Source organism: Pseudorasbora parva, chromosome 1, assembly GCF_024679245.1.
Source record: "Pseudorasbora parva isolate DD20220531a chromosome 1, ASM2467924v1, whole genome shotgun sequence".
NCBI classification, from domain to species: Eukaryota; Metazoa; Chordata; class Actinopteri; order Cypriniformes; family Gobionidae; genus Pseudorasbora; species Pseudorasbora parva.
The window spans coordinates 35,027,237-35,052,975 of record NC_090172.1 but is presented as its reverse complement, the minus strand read 5'-3'; the positions used below and the strand labels follow the sequence as shown (position 1 = coordinate 35,052,975).

The 25,739-nt window shown below is 38.4% G+C and overlaps 1 protein-coding gene across 4 annotated transcripts in view; it reads left to right on the top strand.

The window, feature by feature from the left end:
- Nucleotides 1-25,739, top strand: part of esyt2b (extended synaptotagmin-like protein 2b) — a 45,006-nt gene that overhangs the window by 3,749 nt on the left and 15,518 nt on the right. For 2 of the 4 annotated variants that reach the window (XM_067438693.1, XM_067438675.1), the window contains exons 2-7: nt 8,819-8,860; nt 9,801-9,935; nt 12,458-12,534; nt 12,635-12,707; nt 14,601-14,690; nt 16,919-16,974. In XM_067438693.1, coding sequence (XP_067294794.1) covers nt 8,819-8,860; nt 9,801-9,935; nt 12,458-12,534; nt 12,635-12,707; nt 14,601-14,690; nt 16,919-16,974 — 473 coding nt within the window. The remainder of the gene's footprint in view (nt 1-8,818; nt 8,861-9,800; nt 9,936-12,457; nt 12,535-12,634; nt 12,708-14,600; nt 14,691-16,918; nt 16,975-25,739) is intronic. The other 2 variants (XM_067438683.1, XM_067438702.1) reach the window with 2 other exon arrangements.

Here is a 25,739-nt window from a genome sequence, read left to right as displayed (position 1 = left end):
AATCTACAGTCTTATCTCTTTGAAGAATGTTTGCAACCATAGAGCAACCATTGACTACCATATGTGGGGAAAACCATGGTTGGTTACAAACATTCTTCAGGATATTTTCTTTTGTGTTCAGCAGAACAAAGAAACTCATATAGGTTTAGAACAACTTGAGGGTGAGTAAATGATGACAGAATTTTCATTTTTGGGTGAACTATCCCTTTAAATAAACATTCTCAAAGATATCTGTCTATTGTCTAGGCAGTGAGTAGAAATCCTGAGCGATCTGTGACCATAGAAACATGGTTACCATGGAAACTTTCCATGTCTTTCCCACAGAATACTAAACAAAATATTCAATATTCATGTTAGAGGGACTCCAGAAGTGCTTGTCGTAACAGCTGTAGTTGTGTCCAGTGATATTTGCCCTGAAATGCTGAACTGATATGAATATGTCAATGGGATATCTTGCTGAGGAAATTGATGTGTTGTCATACGATTCTCTGCTTTAAGCTACACCAACATAGCCTAGAAATCTAGACACACCCTAGTGGTAGCAAATCTAATCTTCCGCGAGTGTCGTCTAGCAACTCTCAATAACCTTCTGAGCTGTAAAAACCAAACTCTGGTCAGGCCAATCACATCGTGTATAGAGTCGGTGGGTGGGGCTTAACATAATGATGGCCAAGTTGCGCTTGCGTGCTTCTAGTAAACACAGAAACTGGCGAACGGCGGCCTTTCGAATCAGCTTTGACCGAGACTCTGGAAGACTTGGAGTTAAGCTTTTCTCTGAGAAAAGAACAAAGAACGGCACTGAAGTCATTCTTAAAAAAGGAAGATGTGTTCTGAGTTTTGCCGACCGGATACGGCGAAAGTTTAAGAGTGCACCGCAGAAGGAAGTCACACACACCCACTTTGTAATGATGTTACAAAGATTACAATGATGTTACTTTTGTAGGACATGCAAAAAAAGAAAGCTTTATTGCCAAAAACACAACTTCAGTTTTCACAGGCTGAATGTATTCTCAGGTAATCTGCTGTTTTACCTGGAATTTTCCTTTCATCTTTTGCTTGATATTTTGCAAAGAAATATTTATGGTTTTGCAGCCGTGCTAGTTACCATAGTAATGAGATTCAAATGTGCCCTATACATTTGTTTTCCTTGTGTTGCATTTGTTTATAATGTAAAGTTTCAGTTTTAAGATGTGATTGTTATGGTTGTGCATTTAACATACTAGTAGGTCTCTGGTCACTCGGTGAATACGGCTGTGAAGGTGGTCAGTGGAGGGACAATGAGCTGTTCTACTCATAAGTATTATGATGACAACTCTATACAAGCAAAACCTGAGGGACAACTATATGCAGATGCATTTTTTATGTTATAAATTCTCTTTGTGGCTGAAAAATATGTTATACAGTGCCCTCCTAAATTATTGGCATCCCTGTTTAAGATGTGATCATGGACTTCTAAAAATTCTCCCTTTTTTTAAAAAACGACATAGAACCCAAATGTTATTATGTTATAAATTATCTTTGTGGAAAATATATTTATGTATATGTGTGAAAAAAAAAAAAAAAAAAAAAAAAAAAAATATATATATATATATATATATATATATATATATATATATATATATATATATATATATAAATAATATATATATATATATATTAGGGGTGTAACGGTTCACAAAATTCACGGTTCGGTTCGATAAGATACACTGGTGTCACGGATCGGTACGGTTCGGTACGTTTTAGATACAGCAAAAATAAAAAAATTGCGCTGCGTATGCGGTGCAGGAGCCGCACGCCCTGTTGACCTTTCACATATGTTGCGTTTTCAGTCCGCAACCGTTAACATGGGTACAGAAAAAATACGCACCGCATAGGCTATACACTGCAGACGGAGTTTGTGTGAAACGGGCGTAAGGTCTCATTTCCGCGGCTATAAATGTCTTTTGCCATTTGAATAAGTTGGAAATGTCGGTCTAAATGCTGCGGGGATAGTTTGTGGGATAGTTTGTGGCTGTTTCTTCTTTTTATAGTCTTGTTGTCGGTGTAAATGAGTTGATTGACATGACATGAATTATTCCCGCTGCTGTACCATCATGTAGCAAATGCGAAATACCGTTGTTTTTTAATCCATCACTCTTGCCAACACCATCATAGCTTACAGAGAATCCAAAGTTCACCAACACACCAGACCCATTGGTTATTGGAGGATCTTCTATTTCTGGTCTGTTAAACGCAATAGCTATTTTGCAATGAGCATTCAGCGTGTACTGAGTAAGCGAGCACCTGACTGAGCAGTCTAAAAAATATTTGTTTTTTTTTGTTTTTTCTCTTAGTCAGGGGCATTGCCTGTTACGTCGTTTTGGTTATTGGCTTCCTTGTTGAACACATAATATTATATTTTACATACTTTTTCTATTTTCCAAATCTAATTAATTAGACCAAGAACCGTTCGGTACATAATGCGTACCGCATACCGAACCGAAAGCCTCGTACCGAACGGTTCAATACGAATACGCGTATCGTTACACCCCTAATATATATATTGTTTGCACACTTCAAACACACTTCAGTTGGTCACACAAAAAAGAAGTTACTGATCGGTCCTCAAATAATAGGGTCAAACAAGATATCAGTTAAGTAGGGAATCAAACCATAATTATGGGTGTCCAAACAATAAAAATATGGCAAAATACAAGAAAAATACATAAACACCTGTTTTCCATAATTTTCCAAAAGTATGCGTGACCCAGGATGCGCATAAGCGCTTAGTGTCGCTCTGAGTTGAAGCATTTCATAGGGTTTTGTGCACTGAACAATTATTGGAAGCCTATCTTGTTCTCTCGTATCTATCATATCTTTGCTGCCCCATTAAAAGCTGCTAATTACGTTTACAATAAACATCTTGTAATATTATACTGGGTGGGGGGGGGGGGGGTACCTCTCTTATTTGACCATACATGTTTGCATCCCTGAATATTACTCAAACACAAAACACTGATCAGGTGTAATGAATAACACCGATTATATCTTCATCACGACACTTATTTGTGGGTGGGATATATTAGGCAGCAAGTGAACATTTTGTCCTCAAAGTTGATGTATTAGAAACAGAAAAAATGGGCATATGTAGCAAGCAAGGACTTGAGCAAGTTTGACAAGGGCCAAGTTGTGTTGGCTGGAGGACTGGGTCAGAGCATCTCCAAACCTACAGCTATTGTAGGGTGTTCCCCCAATACCACTGGCAGTGGTCAGTGTCTATCAAAAGTACTCCAAGGAAGGAACAGGGGAGAACTGGCGACAGGGTCATGGGCAGCCAAGGCTCATTGATACACGTGGGGAGCGAAGGCTGGCCCGTGTGGTCCGATCAAACAGACGAGCTACTGGAGCTCAAACTGCTCAAGAAGTTAATGCTGGTTCTGATAGGAAGGTGTCAGAATATACAGAGCATCTCAGTTTTTGTGTATGGGGCGGCATAGCCGGTGACCAGTCAGGGTGCCCATGCTGACCCCTGACCCCGCCGAAAGCACCAACAGTGGTATGTGAGCATCAGAACTGGACCACGAAGCAATGGAAGAAGGTGGCCTGGTCTGAGGAATCACGTTTTCTTTTAAATCACGTGGATGGCCCGGTGCATGTGTGTCGCTTATCTGGGGAACACATGGCCCCAGGATGCACTATGGGAAGAATGCGAGCTGGCGGAGGCAGTGTGCTGCTTTGGGCAATATTCTGCTGGGAAACCTTGGGTCATCCATCCATGTGGATGTTACTTTGACACCCTCCCCATACCTAAGCATTGCTGAGACCATGTTCAGCCTTTCGTGGAAACGGTATTCTGGAGGCTGTGGCTCTTTCAGCAGGATAATGCTCCTGACAAAAAGCACAAATGGTTTAGGAATCATTTGAGGAGCACAACAACGTGTTTGAGGCGTTGACTCGGCCTCCAAATTCCCCAGATCTCAATCCAATCAAGCATCTGTGGGATGTGCTGAACAAATAAGTCTGATCGATAGAAACGTAACAGTGCAACTTAAAGGACTTAAAGGATCTGCTGCTAACATCTTGGTGCCAGATACCACAGCATACCTTCAGGGGTCAAGTGGAGTCCATGGCTTGAGAGGACAGGGCTGTTTCGCCAGTAAAATGGGGACCAACATAATATAGGAAGGTGGTCATAATGTTATGCTTAATCGGTGTATAAATAGTACAATATAATCTTACAGGACTTAAAGGATCTGCTGCTAAAATCTTGGTACCAGATTTCACAGCACACCTTGTGTGGTCTAGTGGAGTCCATGGCTCGACGGGTCAGGGCTGTTTTAACAGCAAAATGGGGACCAACACAATATAGGAAGGTGGTCATAATTTTATGCCTGATTGGTTGTATATATATAGTACAATATATATATATATATATATATATATATATATATATATATATATATATATATATATATACTGTACTAACATTTACAAGTTTCATTCAACATTGTTACGAGTTTCATTCAACATTCAAAAAACATCATAAACTACTGTTAATGTAAAATAAGATTTACCAACTGACATCTCAACCGTACGGTAGAGTTTAAAATCTTATAGTTAATTTTTTTTTTTTTTTACAAAAAAACGGGAAAACCTGAGGTCATTTTTCATATGTTCAATAATAAGAATTTTATGAAAAATATTTTTTTCATGGGCTCCTTCTAGGGGTGAGAGTTAATATATTAATATGTGTGTGTGTTTGTGTATGTATGTATATATATAATATCACACACAAACACATACGGTGCCCTCCACAATTATTGGTACCCCTGTTTAAGATGTGATTATGGAATTCTCCTTTTTTTTAAAACAACATAGAACCCAAATGCAAAAAAAGAGAAAAATCCAACCTTCCATTTAATTATATTACTTTGGTGGTTAAAAAAATCACACATTTAGAAAAAAAACTTGAAATCATGAACAATTATTGGCACCCCTAACAATTCCTCTGAAAAATGTAATTAATTTTTTTCAAAATATATTTTTCTGTAGTTGCTAAAGTTGGTTAGGGTATCTAGGAACTTTTAATTAGTAATTCATGACTTCCTACTTCCCTGGGGTATACATATGACGTGACACAGAGGCCTAATTCTCTTACCCATTTGTCAACATGGCAAAGACAATAAAACACACCATTCAGGAAAGGCAGATGTGTGTCAACCTTACAAGAAAATAGCCACTCGCCTTAACTATAGTCAGAGGAATCATTAAGAAGTTTAAAACAACTTGAACAGTGACAAGCAACGCTGGAAGAGGTCCCAAGTTTATCGTTTATTTTTTAACGCACCGTGAGGAGGAAGGTAAGAGAAGTAAAACAATGTCCTAAGATCACTGTCACAGAATTGCAGCAAAGAATGGAATCTTGGGGTCACAAAGTCTCCAAAACAACCATCAGACGCTCTCTACATGCCAACAAGCTATTTGGGAGGCATGCAAGGAAAAAGCCTTTTCTCACTAACACTCACAAGCGTAAACGTCTGGAGTTTGCTAAGCGGTACTGGGACTTCAACTGGGATTGTGTGCTTTGGTCAGATGAGACTAAGGTTGAGCTTTTTGGCAACAGACACTCTAAGTGGGTCTGGCGTAAAACAAAAGATTAATATGCCGAAAAGCACCTCATGCCCACCGTGAAGTATGGTGGAGGATCTGTGATGCTGTGGGCCTGTTTCTCTTCCGAAGGCCCTGGGAACCTTGTCAGGTTGCATGGTATTATGAATGCTTTGAACTACCAGGACATTTTAAATAAAAACCTGATGGCCTCTGCCAGAAAGCTGAAGATGGGTCGTCATCACCAGGATAATGATCCAAAACATGTGGCAAAATCTACACAAAAATGGTTCAGCAGTCACAAACTCAAGGCCCTCCCATGGCCACCTCAGTCCCCAGACCTCAACCCAATCGAAAACCTGTGGGGTGAGTTAAAGAAGAGAGGACCCAGGACAATGTGATCTAGAAAGATTGTGCAAAGAAGAATAGTCAAAGATCCCTCTCTTTGTGTTCTCCAATCTTGTGAAAAGTTATAGGAGAAGATTAAGTGATCTCTTGTTGGCAAAAGGAGGTTGAACAAAGTATTAACATCAGGGGTGCCGATAATTGTGGGACACATGATTTCAAGGTTGTTGGGTTTTTTTTGTTTTTTTTTTATCTGTGAATTTTTTATTTATTTTTTACCACCAGAGTAATTTACCTAAATGAAAGATTGGATTTTTCTCTTTTTTTGCATTTGGGTTCTATGCTTGTTTTTTTTTAAAGGAGAATTTTTAGAAGTCCATGATCACATCTAAAACAGGGGTGCCAATAATTGATGAGGGCACTGTATGTGTCTGTCTATCTATCTATCTATCTATCTATCTATCTGTCTGTCTGTCTGTCTGTCTGTCTGTCTGTCTGTCTGTCTGTCTGTCTGTCTGTCTGTCTGTCTGTCTATCTATCTATCTATCTATCTATCTATCTATCTATCTATCTATCTATCTATCTATCTATCTATCTATCTATCTATCTATCTATCTATCTATCTATCTATCTATCTATCTATCTATCTATCTACAGACAGACAGACAGACAGACAGACAGACAGACAGACAGACAGACAGACAGACAGACAGACAGACAGACAGACAGACAGACAGAAAGGTGCCCTAGAATGATTTGAAACAATATGTTAAATTGTTCTCAGATATCTACATTGAGGGTATGTGGCTTATTTAAGGGCAAAAATTGTCCAGATACAGTTTTACAGGTCCATTTACAACCCTATAAATTATCCCTAGGATGTAATGCTCTGTTTTTGCCTTATTTGGAGGGGTCATGAATGTTAATGTTAAGCTCTGCTCTGATTGGCTTATTTCAGCAGCTCACAGCTGTTCAGCTCGTGAGTCATGACCGTCCTGACAGAACACAGACCAACTAAATGACACTTTAAGCAAAACATCTCAAATGGAGATTGCTTAAATGCAGCCTCTACTTGTTTATTGGTGCTTTCAGATCATTTGCACGTGAGAAAGAGCTCTCGTTTGTGCGGTTGCCAGATTTCAGTAATTAAATCCCCCAAACAGAGCTTTTCTGTGAAAAAAAAACCTGTATGCTATCCGGTGTTTTACCTAAACGTGTCCAATCTGGCAACCATATGCAGCTCTCGCACACGCGCGCAGATGATCTGAAAACACCAATAAACAATAAGCTGCATTTCAGCTCCATTTGAGATTTTCTGCTTAGTGTCATTCAGCCTACATTTTAGACTTTTTCTTTTTTCGTCAACGATATTGCATGTTTATATGACGTTAGTCACAATGTAGGCTAACATTGCGCAGTGACTGTGATGTAGCCTAATCTGAAATACAAATAGGCAAAAACATCATAGGAAACACCATACTTCAGTTCTCAAAAATATAAATATAACTTATATTTTTACAAAATAAATAGCCTTGTCAAATGACTATCGTTTTAACTTATATGGTGGAAACGTGATGTTTGCTAGAAGGATCGAGTGAACGATTTAAGCAAAGTATCTACGTTTGTATTTTGTAATAGAAAATAATAGTAACCTTTGTCATTAGACACACTATTTAGTTTTGCGGTCTATCTAAAACTTTCAATTTAATCAGAAATTGTTTAAACAGTCAATAAAGTGGATAAATATCTACTTACTGCTTGCAGGAATACAGTTGTAATTTCTTTTAAACTGCCACTTTCTTCAGTTTAAGACGCTGAGCAAAGCTTGCTTGAAATGGACCGAACAAACGAATGATCTTGAATTAAATTGTTGTGGTATCAGATTATAATAAACATCAACCATGACTGTCAACATTTTTTATCTGTGGGAAGGGTAGAAAAGTCCTTGCATCTCCTGAACAGCCTGGAATATGAAGTGTGTCCATGCGAGCAGCTTGTTTACCTGATGATTCGGCTTCCGCCTGACAATGAACATGTTTGGACGGATGCAAATGTTGGGGGCGTGCATATAAATGATCCCCAACGCTTGCGTCACGGTTGGGTTTATGATGCAAACAATGATGTTTGAGACTCACAGTATGTGATGTCCATGTATTGAACTATTATTTTTTCACCATGGCAAGGTTAATTAAATTTGTCATTCTAGGGCACCTTTAATATAGCCTGACAAGCCAGACCCACATCAAGATGTTTGGTCTGGAAACTCACCACTGACAGGGCTCAATCTTAGGGGAGGGAATAAATGGTTGTCTTTCAAACTGCATCTGCACACAATTGGATAGCGATTCAACAAACCAGAGCAACATGAAGCGGAGCTCGTTGATATATTAAACATTCACTGTATCTGGTCAGCAAAACTCAGAACACATCTTCCCTTTTTAAGAATGACTTCAGTGCCGTTCTTTGTTATTTTCTCAGAGTAAAGCTCAACTCCAAGTCTTCCATAGTCGCGGTCAAAGCTGATTCGGAAGACCGCCATTCGACAGCCTCTGTGTTTACAAGTAGCACGCTAACGCAACTCTGCCGTCATCATGTTAAGCCCCGCCCACCGAGTCCATACACGATGTGACTGGCCTGATCAGAGGTTGGGTTTTACAGCTCAGAAGTGTATTGAGAGTTGCTAGACGATACTTGCGGCAGATTAGATTTGCTGACGATAGGGTGCGTCTAGATTTCTAGGCTACATTTCATAGGTTTAGACAGAATTTTTTTTTTTTTTTTTATACCATCTATGGCCCAAGGGTGTGTGTAATACCAAGAGGGGTTTCTTCAAAGGGTTCAGAGCATTTATTGAAGTCTTTAATTTGAATATCTTTTTCTCTACCAGATTCATTATCCAGATGTGGAGAGAGTTGAGTGGCTAAATAAGGTGAGATACATGTGATATAATAATTCCCTGTCCTTAGTAATCATTATCCACCACTCTCGTATACATGTCTGCAGTCAATAATCTGGAATCTGAGAGATCTGAATCTTTTTCATTACACATAGCCATCATTTTTTACCCTCTGTGTGGGAAAAAAAAAGCTCAGAGAAAATGTAGCTGTGTGTAATTAGTGTTTTTTTTTTGTTTTTTTTATTCATTGTACATATACATTCAGTGACGGCCAGACAAAACATGTTTGATTTGAATATTTCATTGACATCTTGATCATTGTTGTAATTTATGTACCTGAATGGCCTCATGCTTCTGCAAAGTATGTCTGCAACATTCAAAATAATGCAAAACTATTTACATGAAACACTGCAGAATCACCCATGTTTTTAAACATGACAAAAGTAAGAAGATAAAAACTTGTATTGCACTGTATCATACTAATATTACAACTTAAATATTCATACACATGCATTTTGAAGCACATAAATGTGATGTGTACAACAAATTAATGTAAAAATATTGCTCTGTTAAGTCTCTTTTTTGTCAGACTATGTACACCTCTTAGCCTAGATTCAGATTTGAATAATTCTGTTTGTGTCTTCCCAGTAGGGCTTCCTGTTTTCATGGGAAATAGTTTCCAAATACTTAAAACATTTACAGTCAGTCAAGTTACAACATGCCCTCAGTCGTGTTTAAACAAAACCTGTGTACATTTGTGTGATCTGCAAACTTGTTGTGGAAAAATATATTTTGAAAGTTTTTAGCAAATCCAGTCAAGAAACTATCAATCAACATTTAACTTGCTGTGGTAATTCATGAGTTTTAATTTGGCTTATTTATCACACTAAAGTTAGTATGAGTAAGGAATGAAGATGCCTTAATTGCCTAAGTTTTACTCAGTTGCTAAGCAGAAACATTCTTTGCCGTTCAGACAGTGAAACAGATGTGGCCTTATGTGTGCCAGTTTGTGGAGAAGCTATTTAAAGGAACAGTCGAGCCAGCCATCAAAGAAGCCAATGCCCACCTCAGTACATTCAGCTTCACCAAGATTGATCTTGGAGATAAGGTATGCACACTCACATAGTTCTCTCGGCCTATGAACATTAATCTTATTAATATTATAGAACATGTAAACCTCTGTTCATGATGTTTAATATGACAGCAGTCAAACCGGCTTGTCTATACGACCCACACCGTTTACACACACACATATATCTAACCTGATTTTGTATATATGCATTGTACATATTTTTATATCTTTTTTTATTATTCATTGTTTGTACATTTTGCCAATCTGAGCCAATTACACTGTGCTTTTGTTTTTGTGTTGAACACCTGAGGCCTGATGTACACTATAAACGTTGTGTATACATGCATATATATGAACCAGTTATGCACGGGTCAATGTATGAACAACCCACACCGGACCGACGTTTTCAGCAAACCCGCCCGCAACCCCAACTGCAACAAAGAAAATATTGTACCCGACCAGTTTCCTGACCCGCATTTTTTAAAAGTAGGCTAGTAAATGCTCCCTGGCATAATATCCAGCAGCAGCGAGAGCAGGCAGTTCTTGAGGCGGCCCAACATTTTCCATTTCAGCTTTCTAGATGCATATTATTGATAAAAGCGATGTCCAAAAAGATGCTGTCCTGACCGTCCTGACAGATCACAGACTGACTGAATGAAACTTTAAGCAGAACATCTCAAATGGAGATTGCTAAAATGCAACTTACTTGTTTATTGGTGTTTTCAGATCATCCATGCGCGAGAGAGCTTGCGTGCATATGGTTGCCGGATTGCACATGTTTAGGTAAAACACCGGATAGTATACGTGTTCTCTGATTGGGGGATTTAAATGACTGAAATCTGGCAACCGCATGAACGCACACACAAAATGAATAGAAGCCTTGTCAAATGACTGTCATTTTAACTTATATGGTGGAGAAGGTGACATTAGCTAGAGGGATCGAGTGAGCGATCTGTAAGCAACGAAACTAAAGTAGTATGACATGCGTATCTACGGTTGTATTTTGTAATACAAAATAATATTAACCTTTGTCATTAGACACACTATTTATTTTGTATGGTACTTGGAGTTTCTTAGAGTTTTACTGTACTAGCGTCTTGCGTCATCTAGACAATGCTGTCTCTCTTAGAAACTTTCAATTTAATCAGAAGTTGTTTAAACAGTCAATAAGTGGATAAATCGCTACTTACTGCTTGCAGGAATATAGTTGCCTCTTTCTTCAGTTTTAGACGCTGAGCGAAGCTTGCTTGAAATTGGCCGAGCAAACAAGCGATTTTGAATTAAACTGTTGCAGTATCCTATTATAATAAACATCAAGCATGACTGTTGACATTTTTTATCTGTGGGAAGGGTATAAAATGTCCTCACGTCCCCTGCACAGCCTGGAACATGAAATTTGTGTCCATGATCTGCCGTTTTCGCTATCCTCGCGTGAGGTTTGTTTACTCTTACCTGATGATTCGGCTGCGCAGTTCCGCCTGACATTGAACATGTTTGGACATATGCAAATGTTCTGGGCATATATAATAATAATCCCAGCAATTGTGTCTCGGTTGGCGTTATGTTGAGAATCACTTATTTTTCCATGGTGTTTTTCATGCACGAGATTTACATATGAAGGAGGAAGCAATGGTGTTTGAGACTCACATATGTGATGTCCATGTACTGAACTCTTAATATTTCACTATGGCAAGGTTAATTCAATTTTTCATTCCAGGGCACCTTTAAACATGGTTTCACATAGATGGGAATATTAATATGGAAATATGGAGGATATGCATAGTAAAACTAGACATTGTAAGCTTGGTGTATGGTTATTTCGGGGAGAAGACGGGGTGGAGGTCTTCTGGCAACTGTGTTTTAAAAGGGAATTTTGTGCAGTTTCTGACTTTTGTGCGTACACACACTTTTAGGATGAAATCTATGGAAACTTGTATACATGAGATTGTGGGTTAATGCAGCGGACACCCTTTTTTGCTCTTGAAGCCTTTGTAAGAGTACACATCACACAACTTTGTAAATATAACTAAGCATAATTCAAAATATACTTCAAACATTTAATTATGTATTTGGCTTATGCAGCAGTTCACAATGGGATTGGATGCTATTATACCCTATGAGGGCATGAAACAGACATGCATGGTGTTGACCTTTTATCAGCAAATAAAATGTAAACACAAATTGTTTACGTCTTTTTTTCAGAGGGAATGCATATATAAGTGAATTGAAAGCCAATATGATATAATTTCTGATAATATTCTGATATTATATTTATCTATTCAGTTTGAACTTTGTTTCAGTCATTTAAAGACTGTAAATGTTAATTGTGGACAATCTTGCAGATTTTATTGAAGGTAAGCCATTGCTTAACTACTAAAAGGCTTTATATATCAGGAGTAAGAAGGTTGACGTAAGAAACATAAACCTTTTGGAAAAGCTGACCAGCTGTCAGATGGAAATAGTTAATGTTGTCAGGGCTCTGTGGAGGAATGCATGCTGGTTGTGATGGCAACCCCCCACCCCCCCTAATGGGGCATATGTGCTCATCTCTGTCACAGCCTCTCAGGATCAATGGGGTCAAAGTTTACTCTGAGAACGTGGACAAACGGCAGATCATTATGGACCTTCAGATCAGGTGACATCACTTTGATAAGCCTTTCTGATATCTTTTGGCATAACCTTTCTGATCATCCTGGTTATGCCACAGCATTTATTATTTGTCTGTTCTCTTACAGCTACGTTGGAAATACTGAAATCGATGTGGATATCAAAAGGTACTACTGTAGAGCAGGGATCAAAAGTATACAGGTATATTGTTATATTTTTCTCATAAAACATTTTAGAGTGACATTCTCTTCTCTTGTGTCACACAAAGCAGTAGGATTGCATTTTCTATATTATTTGTACATAACATATACATAAGCTCTGTTATGGCATCTTGAGTTTGTCTCCATGACCCAATGGATTATTTTAGCCTAGGCCAGAGAATTAATTTGTTGGATACAGAAGCTCTTTCCTATATTGTGATGCAACCACGTGATTCATGGAAGGAATTCTGTCAACTGAACAGAGCCTATTTTTACAGAAAGGGTGTGTGTATTTATAGGGAGCAGTGTAACCAAATACTGAAATACCCTTGTACTGTTTTTTACTGCAGGATCATATATATATATATATATATTTATATATATATATATATATATAATTATACACATGCTCACAAAATGACCGTTTTGTGCATGATTTATGGAGTTTACTTTTAAACACCTTTACTTCACGGACACTCAGTTCCAGGAACAATTGACATATATTTAATATATCACATATAAAATAACAGTCCATTTCATGGTTTTAAGAGCCCTCACAAAATAATTAGTCACTGGTTAAAGATGTACAATCATTTGAATTAAATACTTTTGTGTATTTTGTACATTTATTTACATAATACAAAATTTCATATGCACCTTTCATATGCAATGGCAGTTCAAATTGGTTTCCACATGGGTGATTTAAAATTATTCATACACTATAACAAAAAAAGTTTTATTTAAAATAAGCAATAAAAGAGTAATACAATATTAAATTGTTGTACAGAAAATATTGAACAGTTTTTTTGTTGATGGTGTTTTTTTTCTTTTTACATTTTGGCTTATTGCTTGCTTATTTTCAGTTCTTTTTCATTGATTATCATAACCATCTAGTGAGCTTCTCAGAGTGTTATGACATACTTAAACCACCATAAAGTCAGAAAAAGCCCTTAATAGGAAAATATGTGCTTGATATACAACCTCTTTCACTCAGTGTTATTATTCCATAAAGGACTGCTTGAGGAAGGGCACTCCTTTGAGCTAATGTTTTCATTAGCAGCTCTTTGGTCATGAATAATTGTTTAAAACAGAAGTTCAGAATTCTGTTTCCTTAAAGCTGAAGTGATGGTTGTAAAGGTAAATATATCACAGAGCATGTGGAGTTCTGCCTGAAGCAAAATAAATATATGCATCAATATCGAGATCCTGATACATTCATCATCAGCCTTAGGGGCTTAGTGGTGAGTTTGAAAGTGCTGATCTCTCTCTCATTGCAAAAATGTTCTTGTTTGTTGTTTTCCAGAAAAAGTTAATAATTCTTAGAACATGATAGGTTTACACAAGAAACAATTTTGCATAAGCCACGAAGACTTAATATCTTGTTTACTGGACAATAAGACAAACATATTAAGAAAATGAAGTCTTGTCATTCTATGTGAGGATTCCTAGTCTTATTGTGATGTTCTGAAATGGAGCTGACTTCATTAAAGCAGCAATGCTTTTATTAATATAATCTGTTGAATGCTGATTTTTATTTAGCTATTTTAATTCAAGATATGTTATGTTGCCTTAAAGGACAACTCCGGGGAATTTTTAAGTTTATCTTGATCATTATACCTTTGTGAGCACAGTCTATAGAAAAAAAGAGGCCTCTGGGGATTAAATGTAATAACTCCGTGTTGCAAGCACCAATCAAATTTTTTTTTTTTTCCTATAGACTGTACTCACAAAGATATAACGATCAAGATAAACTTAAAAATTCGCCGGAGTTGTCCTTTAATGGGAATAGGATACACACCCAACTTCTAGCAAGAATCCTTACCAGTGTTTCAACATTTAATGTGATGTGTTTCTCTCTCCCTCTGTGTATGTACATGGCCGCATGTATAAATAGCTACATGGAGTTCTGCGCGTGATTCTTGAACCACTTTTGGGGAATATGCCACTGGTTGGTGCTCTATCCCTTTTCTTCCTCAAGAAGCCAGTGAGTTTACAAACTTAAACAAATCTATACCCTTTTTTTCTTTATTTGCTTCCTGTTGTCCTGACTTGTGTTCAACTTGTATTCAAATGTGCGCATTTTCCTAAAAACATCTATTTTACCTTCACAAACAAATTAGCTTCTTCTTTTACTTGCTGTTGTTTTCATTTAGCATGTGTGATCCAACCCAGTTGTTTGTGTTTCTGTTTGCAAGCTCATGGTACTACTCCAGGTTTTGTACATACAAAGTCGGGGGTGATTGTTAGAGAAGCCTAAGATGCATCTCAAGCAAGGAGTGTCTTAAGGATGTCTTATGAGAAAACTGCTAGATAAGGTTGTGAATGCTGAAAGAAAAAAAGGCAAATGATCAGAAGTCAAGGCTTACTAGTTCTTGTTAAAAAGCAGGAAATATTTTCACTTACACATTCACATAGAGTTAGGTAAGGTAAGGTAATGTAGAAGATGGAGAAGTCAGTTGCAAGTAGTTTCTTATCTTTCAAAGGGCAGCTGAACGACTTCAAGACATATTTATAGATGTTATAAGAATACTCAAAGAACTCAAGGTGTTTTTGTGGAATAATAAAGACATCTTAAGGAACAGTAAGAACCAATCAACATTGGAGCACAAATCACTTCCATTGTATGGACAAAATTTCTTCTTTAATGTTTCACAGAAACAGGTTTGGAATAATGTGAAGAATTTTTTTTGTATGAGCTATCCCTTTAATGTGCCTATAAGACCACCAAGATCTATTGCTTTAAAGATTGTCCTCTAAATTGTCTTCTATGTTTTTCCCCACACACACTATGGAGTGCATTTTAAGTGGACACATTTGTGACCCTGAACCACATTTTTTTTTTTAAATGAAAGTCTCATAAAAGTTGAATAAATGAGCTTTCCACTGGTGTATGATTTGTTAGGATAGTACAATATTTGGCCAAAATAAAACTATTTGAAAATCTGGAATCTGAGGGATCAAAACAAATCTAAATATTGCGAAAATCTTAGCAAGGCATATTACTACTACAAATAAAAAATAAAAAAAAACGATATATATATATATATATATATATATATATATATATAATATATGTATGTATGTATGTATGTATGTATGTATATATATATATATATATATATATATATATATATATATATATATATATATATATATATATATATATATATATATATATATAATATATATCTTCATGGAACTAGATCTTTACTTAATATCCTAATGATTTTTGGCATATAAGAAAAATCTATAATTTTGACCATGACAATGTATTGTTGACTATTGCCACAAATATACCTGTGCGACTTATGACTGGTTTTATGGTCCAGAGTCACATTTGGCTTGAGGAGGGTATCTTCTTAATCACTTCAGAAGATTCAGTGGCAGTGACATGTAAGAAATTACTGGGAGTTCAGTTGATGGTCATTTGCTGCATTATAAGAGAAAAAGAGACAGTTCCTAAAGACATTTTTCTCTTGATGAAATTGATTGAACTGCATGATTGAGACTATTAATAGCAGTATAAAATGATCTTAACAGCTCTACTATGTGCGTAGCAGTGGCAGAATGTCAGCTGCTCTGACCCAGATTCTATAGTCTGTCAGTACCAGATTATTAGCAGTGCTAATTTCACAGCAGGTCGTCTGCTGCTGTTTTTGAATGTAGGCTTGAATGAGGCAGGTGTAGCAAAACTCAATGGGTGTGAATACTGTGTGAAGTGTCCTGCAGACTGACTGTATTTTGATGATGCACTGCAGAGGTGGCTTCTCTTTAGTTCAGATATTCATCTGCAGTGTGGGCGACACTAAAACAAACATACAGAGGGACACATTTTTCGATTGCATCTGTCCCCATTTTAGTGGATGGTGTCTATTTCTTTTCTTTATTTTCTTTCCTTCCTTCCCTCTTTCTCATTTATATGCCACAGAGACACTGATTGTTTTCATCATAGTAACTAACATTACATGCATAGTGTAATGTTGTTTATTTAAGTGCTGGCTTTACAGTGGGACTTCACACCCATAATGATATTAAATTACTGCATCAGGGACATTGACAGGGTATTTTTTGTGATATCTTTTTGTGCTTGTTTCTCTCCTCTTAACAGATATACCTGTATTTCTCTATGTTAGCAGTGTGACGATCTATTTAAGTTATGCTTCACTTATGCTTCACTGCTTCTCTCTCTCTCTCTCTCTCTCTCTCATTTAGCTTTTGGACATAAACTGGACAGGCCTCACAAACATACTTGACATTCCAGGTCTTAAGTAAGTAATTTGTTTCCTCCTACATTGGATTATAGATATACTTAAGACAGTCAAAGCATCGTATATAGCCTGTTATTTATTTATTTAGAGGTCTATTTAGTTTAGGCCTCTTTTTTTAGTCTTTCTTCATTTAGTTGTACTTTGTTGTTTGTTCATTTATGCATTATGCATGTAGATTCAGACCGTAAAACAATGTTTTCAAATCGCCTCTAAATGTCCACAGTAATGCCAGATTAGAGAGATCCTCAATGTGTTTGTGTAACATACTGTCTGCAGTAAACACTTAGAGCAGATTCATGAGTGTTGCACCTCAGGATGCACACATACACACACGCATGCACCCACGCATGCACGCACACACACACACGCATGCAGGTGGGTGATTGCACTTCCCTAACAGAGGCTACAGAGTTTAAATCTGTATGTATTTTATTTTGTGTATTTATTTGTGTTTTTGTTTTGTGTATCATATTTCTGGAAAGCAGAATAATTGCACTAGTTTAGTTTGGGCTGTTTGGGAGCTTGATCTCATGATAATCCTTACTGATATTCCAATATCAAAAGCACAATTAGACTGTGGCCATTAGCACTGCAGCACTGATAGTGCTTGTTCTTAGGCTATTAATGTTTATTGGTGCTGCTTTGAATCTTCCCTGCACAAAGAAAGTGCTGCTCCCATGTCTGCCATGTAACTTGCATCATATAGCTATTGTAAGACTGAAGAAAAGTCTTTGAGTGGTAACCATAATACTCCAAAGCAGTGTAATTGAGCTGTATATCTATATGTCTATAATGTCCCACTGTTGAGTGATTGTTGTAGCCTCAGAGAGTGCTATACTTGCATTAAGAAGATGTTTGGGGAATGCATATGCTTGGCAAGCAAATCAATATGAGAGTTATGATCGTCATTCTTGCTTTCATTTTTTTCTATGGTGTTTATTATTTCTGTTCAGCATATTGTGTTACTCGGTGAATGTTGTGTTATTTTATTAGGAAGTAATTCACAATGAATCTGACTTTCACTACAGCACTCTAAAATTTGAGAGATTAAATGTCAAGTGTTGCTGACAAGAGAGATGAAAAAGTAATTTAGACAGAAATGGGAAATAATAGATTGGAGGGGAATGTAACGGGGGCAGGTGTAATGAATAGCGCAAAATAGATTTTGGTAAATCTAGAGAGAGGATTTGATGAATGAGATAAGTTTAAATAAATGTAGCAGATTAAGGTTTTAATTCATTTTTTTTTTTAATATATTAAAAAAAATTGCAATGTAAAATCATTCAAAATGCAAAGCAAATAAATGTTATGGACAGAACATTTCTGTTTTTGTAATGCTCCGATATCCTGATGTTTTTCTTCTTGGATGACTTTTATACTTCTTTTATGTTTTTGAGCATTGACCTCCACATTGCCATGGGACAGTCCTAATTATGACCATATAATGGTAATATTAACTGGATAATTATAATAACATTAAATGAATTATGAAAATATATTATATTAATGGAATAAGGCTAAGCTGAATGTAATTTACAGTGTATATTCAAACCTAATCTTGAATCTACTCAATAAAATTGAGGTAACAATATGCACTTAATTTGTTTGGGTAGATTTAATCCCATGTGTTGAATAAACACTTCCTCAATTTAATACATTATAATAAATGAGGTAAAGTCTATCTATACTATGAACAAGTAGCAAGTTACTTGTCAATGTACATCCATTAGTACAGTTATTGCTCATTGAGAGGAGCAACATACAATATAAACCTAATGCTTGTAGCCACCCACAACCAAACCACAAACTGTATTCTTCAGGTAAACACAAAAAACTTAACTCAACTCTTGTCAAACATAACTGAACATTAAACTACCACATTCTCCCATGTTTCCTCGAGACTGAAGTGAATTTTATCCTTAAAATTTTTCATGTAAAACACAGTGCAGCTGCACAGCATACCTAGCGGGGTGTATAAGTGCGCTGATTGGCCAATAGGGGGGCCACATGTGTTCCCGCTCACGCCTCCTGACTGAATTTCCATAGCGAGTCTATAAAAGGGCTCACCATGGCGGGACCGTGTCATGCCATAGGAACTCAGTTCAAATCTCCTTCAGCGACTCTTCACTTTGCTGATCTCTGGACCTAAAGTCGCCGTCAAAACAGCACCTCAGCGGAACCCGAGCACCTTCTGAGTACATCGGATTCATCTACCTTCAGACGCCACCGGCGTTCCAGCTGCGCTATCCAGTCAAATCAACCATAGTGACCAGCATTACATATATTTTTCCAACTCCTTTGTTGGAGGGGATCAGCAGATCATCTGCCCGGAATGTCTTGGCCAAGACCACGCCCTAGCGGCACTCTACCAGGGCGGCTGCCCAGAGTGTGACAAAATGGCACTGCAGACACTGTGGGCACGGCTTGCCATGTTCGACGTCGATCCCTCTCCACCTGCTCTCTCGTCTGGACTGCACAAGAAAAAGCGCTGCAACCCGATGCAGCCGGAACAGCCTTGTGCCCACACGCCCCACCTCTCCCCGCGTGTGCCACAGCCTCCTGTTACATTCACACAGGAAGAACAACACCCCTCCCTCCCAGCAACCTGTTCGGTCTCCTTCGGTGGACCCCGACGGGACCAAGAGGAAGAGGCCAGCCACAACGCTTCCCAGTTGGCAACTGCCAGCGAGTGGTCAGACTCTGTCTCGGAGCGCTACACTTCAATGCAAGCCGCCACGAGTGTCAGGGCTAGGGTTGATGCGGAACTGGACTATGTTCTCTCAAGGTCCGTGGGAGACCTCGGGCTCGAGTGGTCCCAGGAACCTACTAAGAGCAGACTGGACAAATGGTTCCTACAAGGTCGTCGCCATTCCTGTCCACAAAGGCCAACACCCTTCTTCCTGGAAGTTCATGACGAACTGACGAAGGCCTGGAAAGCGCCCTTCTCTATTGTTCCAAGTCGTCTTTTTCCCCAGCGCTCTCAATTGTAGACGGCACAAAGGAAAAAGGCTACGATAACTTCCCACAGCTCAAGGAGGCCATCCAGAGCATGGCAGTCGAAAGCGTTGCATCCCTCTAAGCCATGCCGCACCATTTTGGCCCCTTGCCAGTTGAGAGTATGCCTCCGTTGGCCAGGCTGCATCGGCACTACACACCATGGATGTACTTCAGGTCTTCCAGGCACAACTTCTCCGCTTGCTGGATGAGTCTGCCCCAGACCCGGAGTTTCTCAAAGACCTCCGCAGCGCCACTGACCTAGCCCTGCGTGCGACCAAAGCCACTGCCCAGGTGATCATAAAGTCCATGGCCAGCCTGACTGTGCTCGAGCACCATCTTTGCCTCAATTTGACAGAGATGGAGGCAGACAGAGCCGCTTTCCTGGAATCCACCATCACAGCTAATAGCCTGTTCGGTCCAGCAGTGACGGGATTTGCTGAGCAGTTCTCCGAGACACAGAAAGCTTCTCAGACCATGAAGCACATCCTCCCGAAGAGGTCCAGCTCATCATCTTACCGCCAGGCAAAGGCTCCGCCTTCCCAGCAGTCTAAGGCAGTTCTGGCAAGCTTGCGCCATCCTGCGCTATGAGTGCTATGTATGTCATGTACGCACCCACCACACAGTTGGCGCTGCAAAACATAAATACCCCCGTTGTATCTCGTGCTATGAGTGCGTAGAACGTAATGCGCGCCGCAAAACATTGTCAATACTAGGGGTGTGCACGAATATTCGAATAGTCGAATATTCGATCTGTAATTAACATTCGAAAATTAAAAATACTATTCAAATTTTATTTTGTTAATTGGCTGACAGTAAATGCAGTTGTAGCAGATATTAAGTGGTACCCTCAGGACAGAAGGACAGCCAAACATGGATGAGATGAAGGATGTACATTTATGTACTTTAAAGAAAAAGTAGGTTGGAGCAAAATTAGAAAACACACACACTGGAAGGTCTACTGTCTCACTCCGCACTTCCCCGTCTGCATTCACAGTCAGACTGAGCGCGAACACTTAAAGAGGAAGCGATAACGCATCCTAAGGTGCGCCACTAATTAAGGCCCCACCTACAACAATTGGTAGGAACTCCCGACTGGAACCATTGAAAATTAAACATAAATAACAATGAAAGGGTAACATTAAGTTTTGATGAAGTTAACACATTTACAAAAATATTTCTTTCAACACAAATAAGGTAAGGTAAAATAAAATAATAAAAGTAGGATGACATAAAATAAAAAGTCACAAGCAACTGGGTACACAGTGCATCCATGAGAAATCCCTCTAAATCTCGCAGTTATAACTCAATCCACTAGGTGGCGTTGTGGAGCAGGTTTATAAGTTAAGTGCATTTGATCACAATGCCGTCGTCTGCCTCGCAATGTTTGGAATTACTTAGATGAAAATTGAAAATGTTGTTACAAAATGGAGTTACTTTTGATGAAATCAATTACTGAAACTGAGTTATAATAATATCACCTCACCACCACAAACGAGAATCACATGAAATCCAAACACCAGTGGAATGAGCGATCACTGCTCAGGAGTGCAGGTAAGCTCATCTGTAGCTACCCCGAGTGAGAGTGAGATAACTTATGATAGCAAAATGATCTCAAGACAAATGCTTCCTTTAAAGTTCTTTGAGGGTTTATGAACAGAAAACTAAGTTCTTCACTCAAACTTCACTTAACCGTTATCTTTGTCTCCGCAACGCCTGTCAGTGGCGCATTTTCTCACCCGAGAATAATTTCATAATCCAATAATATTATAGTTTCTCATTACATGAAAATGTGAAACAATACAAAGTAAACACATCAGCCATATCAAATACACACACACACACGTCGGTAGGCTATAGCCTATTGACGCGCGTGTGTGTGTGTGTGTGTGTGTGTGTGTGTGTGTGTGTGTGTGTGTGTGTGTGTGTGTGTGTGTGTGTGTGTGTGTGTGTGTGTGTGTGTGTACGTCACGCTAAATGATGCGCTCTGCTCGTGCTCCTTGAGCTTATAATGCTTTTGTTCTTTAGGCATTTTTTTACACACTGTTTAATGTTTTAAAAACCTTAAGATATAACGTAAGCGTGTTGTGTACATTGCCTAATCATAAGCTTCTTCAGAAATGGTGACGACATGTTTAGAGAAAAAAAGAAAGAAACATCTCTCTCATTTTCTCAAAATACCTAATTTAAATAAATGAATATTCGATTTTTATGAGCCCAAATATTCGAATACAATATTTTGGGAAAATGCCCATCCCTAGTCAATACCACTGAGATCTCTACAAGCACAAATCAATCAGGCCGCTGGTCCCCTTTCACAAAGCGACCTGCTCCTGAGTATTATTCAACTCCTACTGAGTATTATTCAACTCCAGGCATGGCAGGCCATTCTGGGCATATCAGCATGGCTGTCGAAGAGGCTACTCATTGCAGTTTACTCACAGACCCCCGCGCTTTCGGGCCGTGGTGGAGACTACGGTAAAAAGCTCTGTGAGTCACGTGCTTCATGCCGAAGTCATGAGGCTGCTGGAAAAGCGAGTGATAGAACCGAGTGATGAACACTCACTTAGTGTTTGCACCTGTCGCAAATCAATGCAGGCTTCTACAGCTGATACTTCCTCATTCCGAAGAGGGATGGTGTCCTCAGACCCATACTAGATCACAGACAGCTGAACAGAGCACTAATGAAGCTCACAATCAGAATGCTGATCATCAAACAAATCCTCACGCACATTCTCCCGGGAGATTGGTTTTTCACAGTAGATCTGAAGGATGGTTACTTTCACATTCAGATAGCACCCCAGCACAGGCCATTTTTGAGATTCGCCTTTGAGAGGAAAACCTATCAATATACAGTCCTGACATTCGTACTACCTACGGCACCCCGCATTTTTACGAAATGCATAGACGCAGTGCTGACTCCCCTGAGGCTAAAGGGAATATGCATTCTCAACTACCTCGACGATTGGCTGGGCATAGCCCAATGAGAGGCTCAGTTTATGACTCATAGATCCTGGCTCCTCAGCCATTTAGAATGCTTGTGTCTCAGCACTTTTACCCCTCTCGAAAAGTTTCAGAGGATGTTAAGGCGAATGGCCTCAGCGTGAGCAGTGCTCAATCTGGGGCTGCTGCGCATGCAACCCCTTCAACGTTGGCTAAAGCAACGCGTCCTAGCCAGGGCACTGCGTTCAGGCCGGTTATGCATCAACCACCGCTGTTTCAAAGCTCTGGCTCCTTGGTTAGCAACAGACTGGTACCAGTCAGGTTTGAACACGGGCACTATTATGAGATGGAAAGTAGTCTCGACAGATGCATCCAACCTAGGTTGGGGTGCCTTGCATCAGGGCAAGCCACTCTCCGGCCTTGTTTCCCACACATAGACTAATTTGTGGTGGACCGCCACAGAATCAACACCGACCACCACATATTGCTTTGTCATTTATTCATTTTTACGCAATTTAAAAGACGCACACATATTCGTTCAGCTGGATTTCCTTAGCTCTGAAGGAAGCTAAGGAAATACAGCAATCACCCCAAGGTTCGTTTTAATCCAACCAAACATGCCACGTGCTGTGTTGCATTTCATTTCATATAAAATCCTATAATTCCCTGAACTATATAAACACATCCATGTTATGATACCAACAGGTTTGTTTTACTGCTCAAATTCTTAGCAGAAGGAGCTTTTAACGTCTCAAGAACTGTCTCTGTGCACTCGTCCTAAAACGCACACACTTCTCACAGCGCACAAATATTGAGTTTCTTTCAAATCTTGTGCTTGAACGGACAAACTCACACAAAAAGTATGTCGAAATGTCCATCTTGATGAGTATCCAAGCAGACATAGTCTGTAGCCTACTCTGTATGCCTTAAGGAAACTTTATACAGAAAATACGACAACTATCCTTGCGTTAGGTCTTAAAGGGACAGTAGCCTATACTGCTGTCTGCTTAATGTCAAACAAAAGATAAAGACATCACTCACTGCTCTTGATTGAATAGCTTTTCTAAGTTTAATAAGGATTATTTTTTAATTTAAACAGTTAAATATGCAGTTATTTTATATTTGATTACTTTATTCTATTTCTCTACCTAAAAACGAATGTTAGACCTACCTGAAAAGCATTGTTTATTTTATTCAATAGTATTTATTTGTGCTGCTGCTTGTATTTAAGTTATTTGTTCTTATTTTCTTTATTTTCATTTGACAGTAGTCCTTTTTCCCCTGAACATATAGCAAATACCGAACCGTACTGAAACCGTGAACCTAAAACCGTGATACAAACCGAACTGTGAGCAATCTGTACTGTTACACCCCTAGCGTAACATATGTGAGAGGGTGCCACAAAATTTAGAACATTTTCAAAGGGTGCCATGACTGAAAAAAGGTTGGGAAACACTGGAATAGACAACAGCTTCACTATACAGGTATTTGCAGCATTTTTTGGTAAACAGCATAGTGTGCATTGATTATTACATCAACCGCATTTACAGTTTCATTTTAAAATGGAGAGTGATGGAGATGCAACATTATAATGTTATGCTCTTGTGTTTAGCCCTGAGATATTCCTTACTATCAAAGTGACCGTACACCATTTTTCCATTAAATAAATGTTATTAAATAAACTATATTGCAAACAAAAATAATCAGTAGTGAAAATTGTGAGTTACTAAAATTCATATTTCTTAAGTGTATTCTTTTTACAGAGAAAACATCCATTTAAATTAAAGCAGTATGAATGTGTCTTGAAAAGAAAGAACTCTGCTTTTTTTATGTAAAATTGTTAATTTACTACGCGTTGTAACCTTTTTTAATTATCAGCAAGAAAACCTCTACAGAATGGTTGTCATAAATGTTACCAGATTATTGGTTGATTTCTAAAATATTACATGGCTGTATTTTTAGTGCTAGCAGTAAAAAAATAAAAATAAAAAGTCAAAGAAGTATTGAAATACTGTTGGTGATTTTTTTTTTTTTTTTGTTCTTACTGAAAATCATCCATTATAGAGTAAGCAATTTAAACAATTTTAATTTGCAGGGTATAAGGTGGAATAACATTCATAGTATAATACTCACTGCTCACTACTCTTGAGTACTTTTAAAAGGGCTTCTTTTTACTCCTACTTTTGAGTAGTATTTAGGACAGGTACTTTACTCTACTTGAACTACATTTTCTGAGAAGTAACTACTTCTACTTGAGTATTCTTTTTCAGTACTTTTTCCACCACTGCACACCACTCACACACCACTTAGTGCCGCAGATTTAATGAGTGCTGATTTTTCTCTTGTTTATTTTTCTACTTTTTTTAACTTAAAGTTGCTGTCCGTAACTTTTTTGGGTTAAAAATTATCCAAAATATTTTTTTGAGCAATTACATAACCAGCCAGTGTTCAAAACTATCTGCTTACCGTAGCTCGATTTACAAAGGTAAGCTTTTAATAATATTTTTAATTCCAGTGATACTGGTGGATTTTCGCGGGAAGGTATATATTTGCGTCATTGCGCCACATCTGTACACATAAAGAAGGTGTTAGCAGGCTACATTTTGCCACGCGAGTCTTTTATTGTATGTTTTGTATTGGAATAAAACTACACTCGGGTTCTGCATATTGCCTCCGGTGGAAATAATTGTTACAGTCAAACTTTACACTTGACACAATGCTGTCAGGCCACTACTGTTCCAAACTCATTCCAAACCCAGACTCGTCCATCGGATTGCCAGACAAAGCAGTGTGATTTGATTGTCACTCCAGAGAACACATCTCCAGTG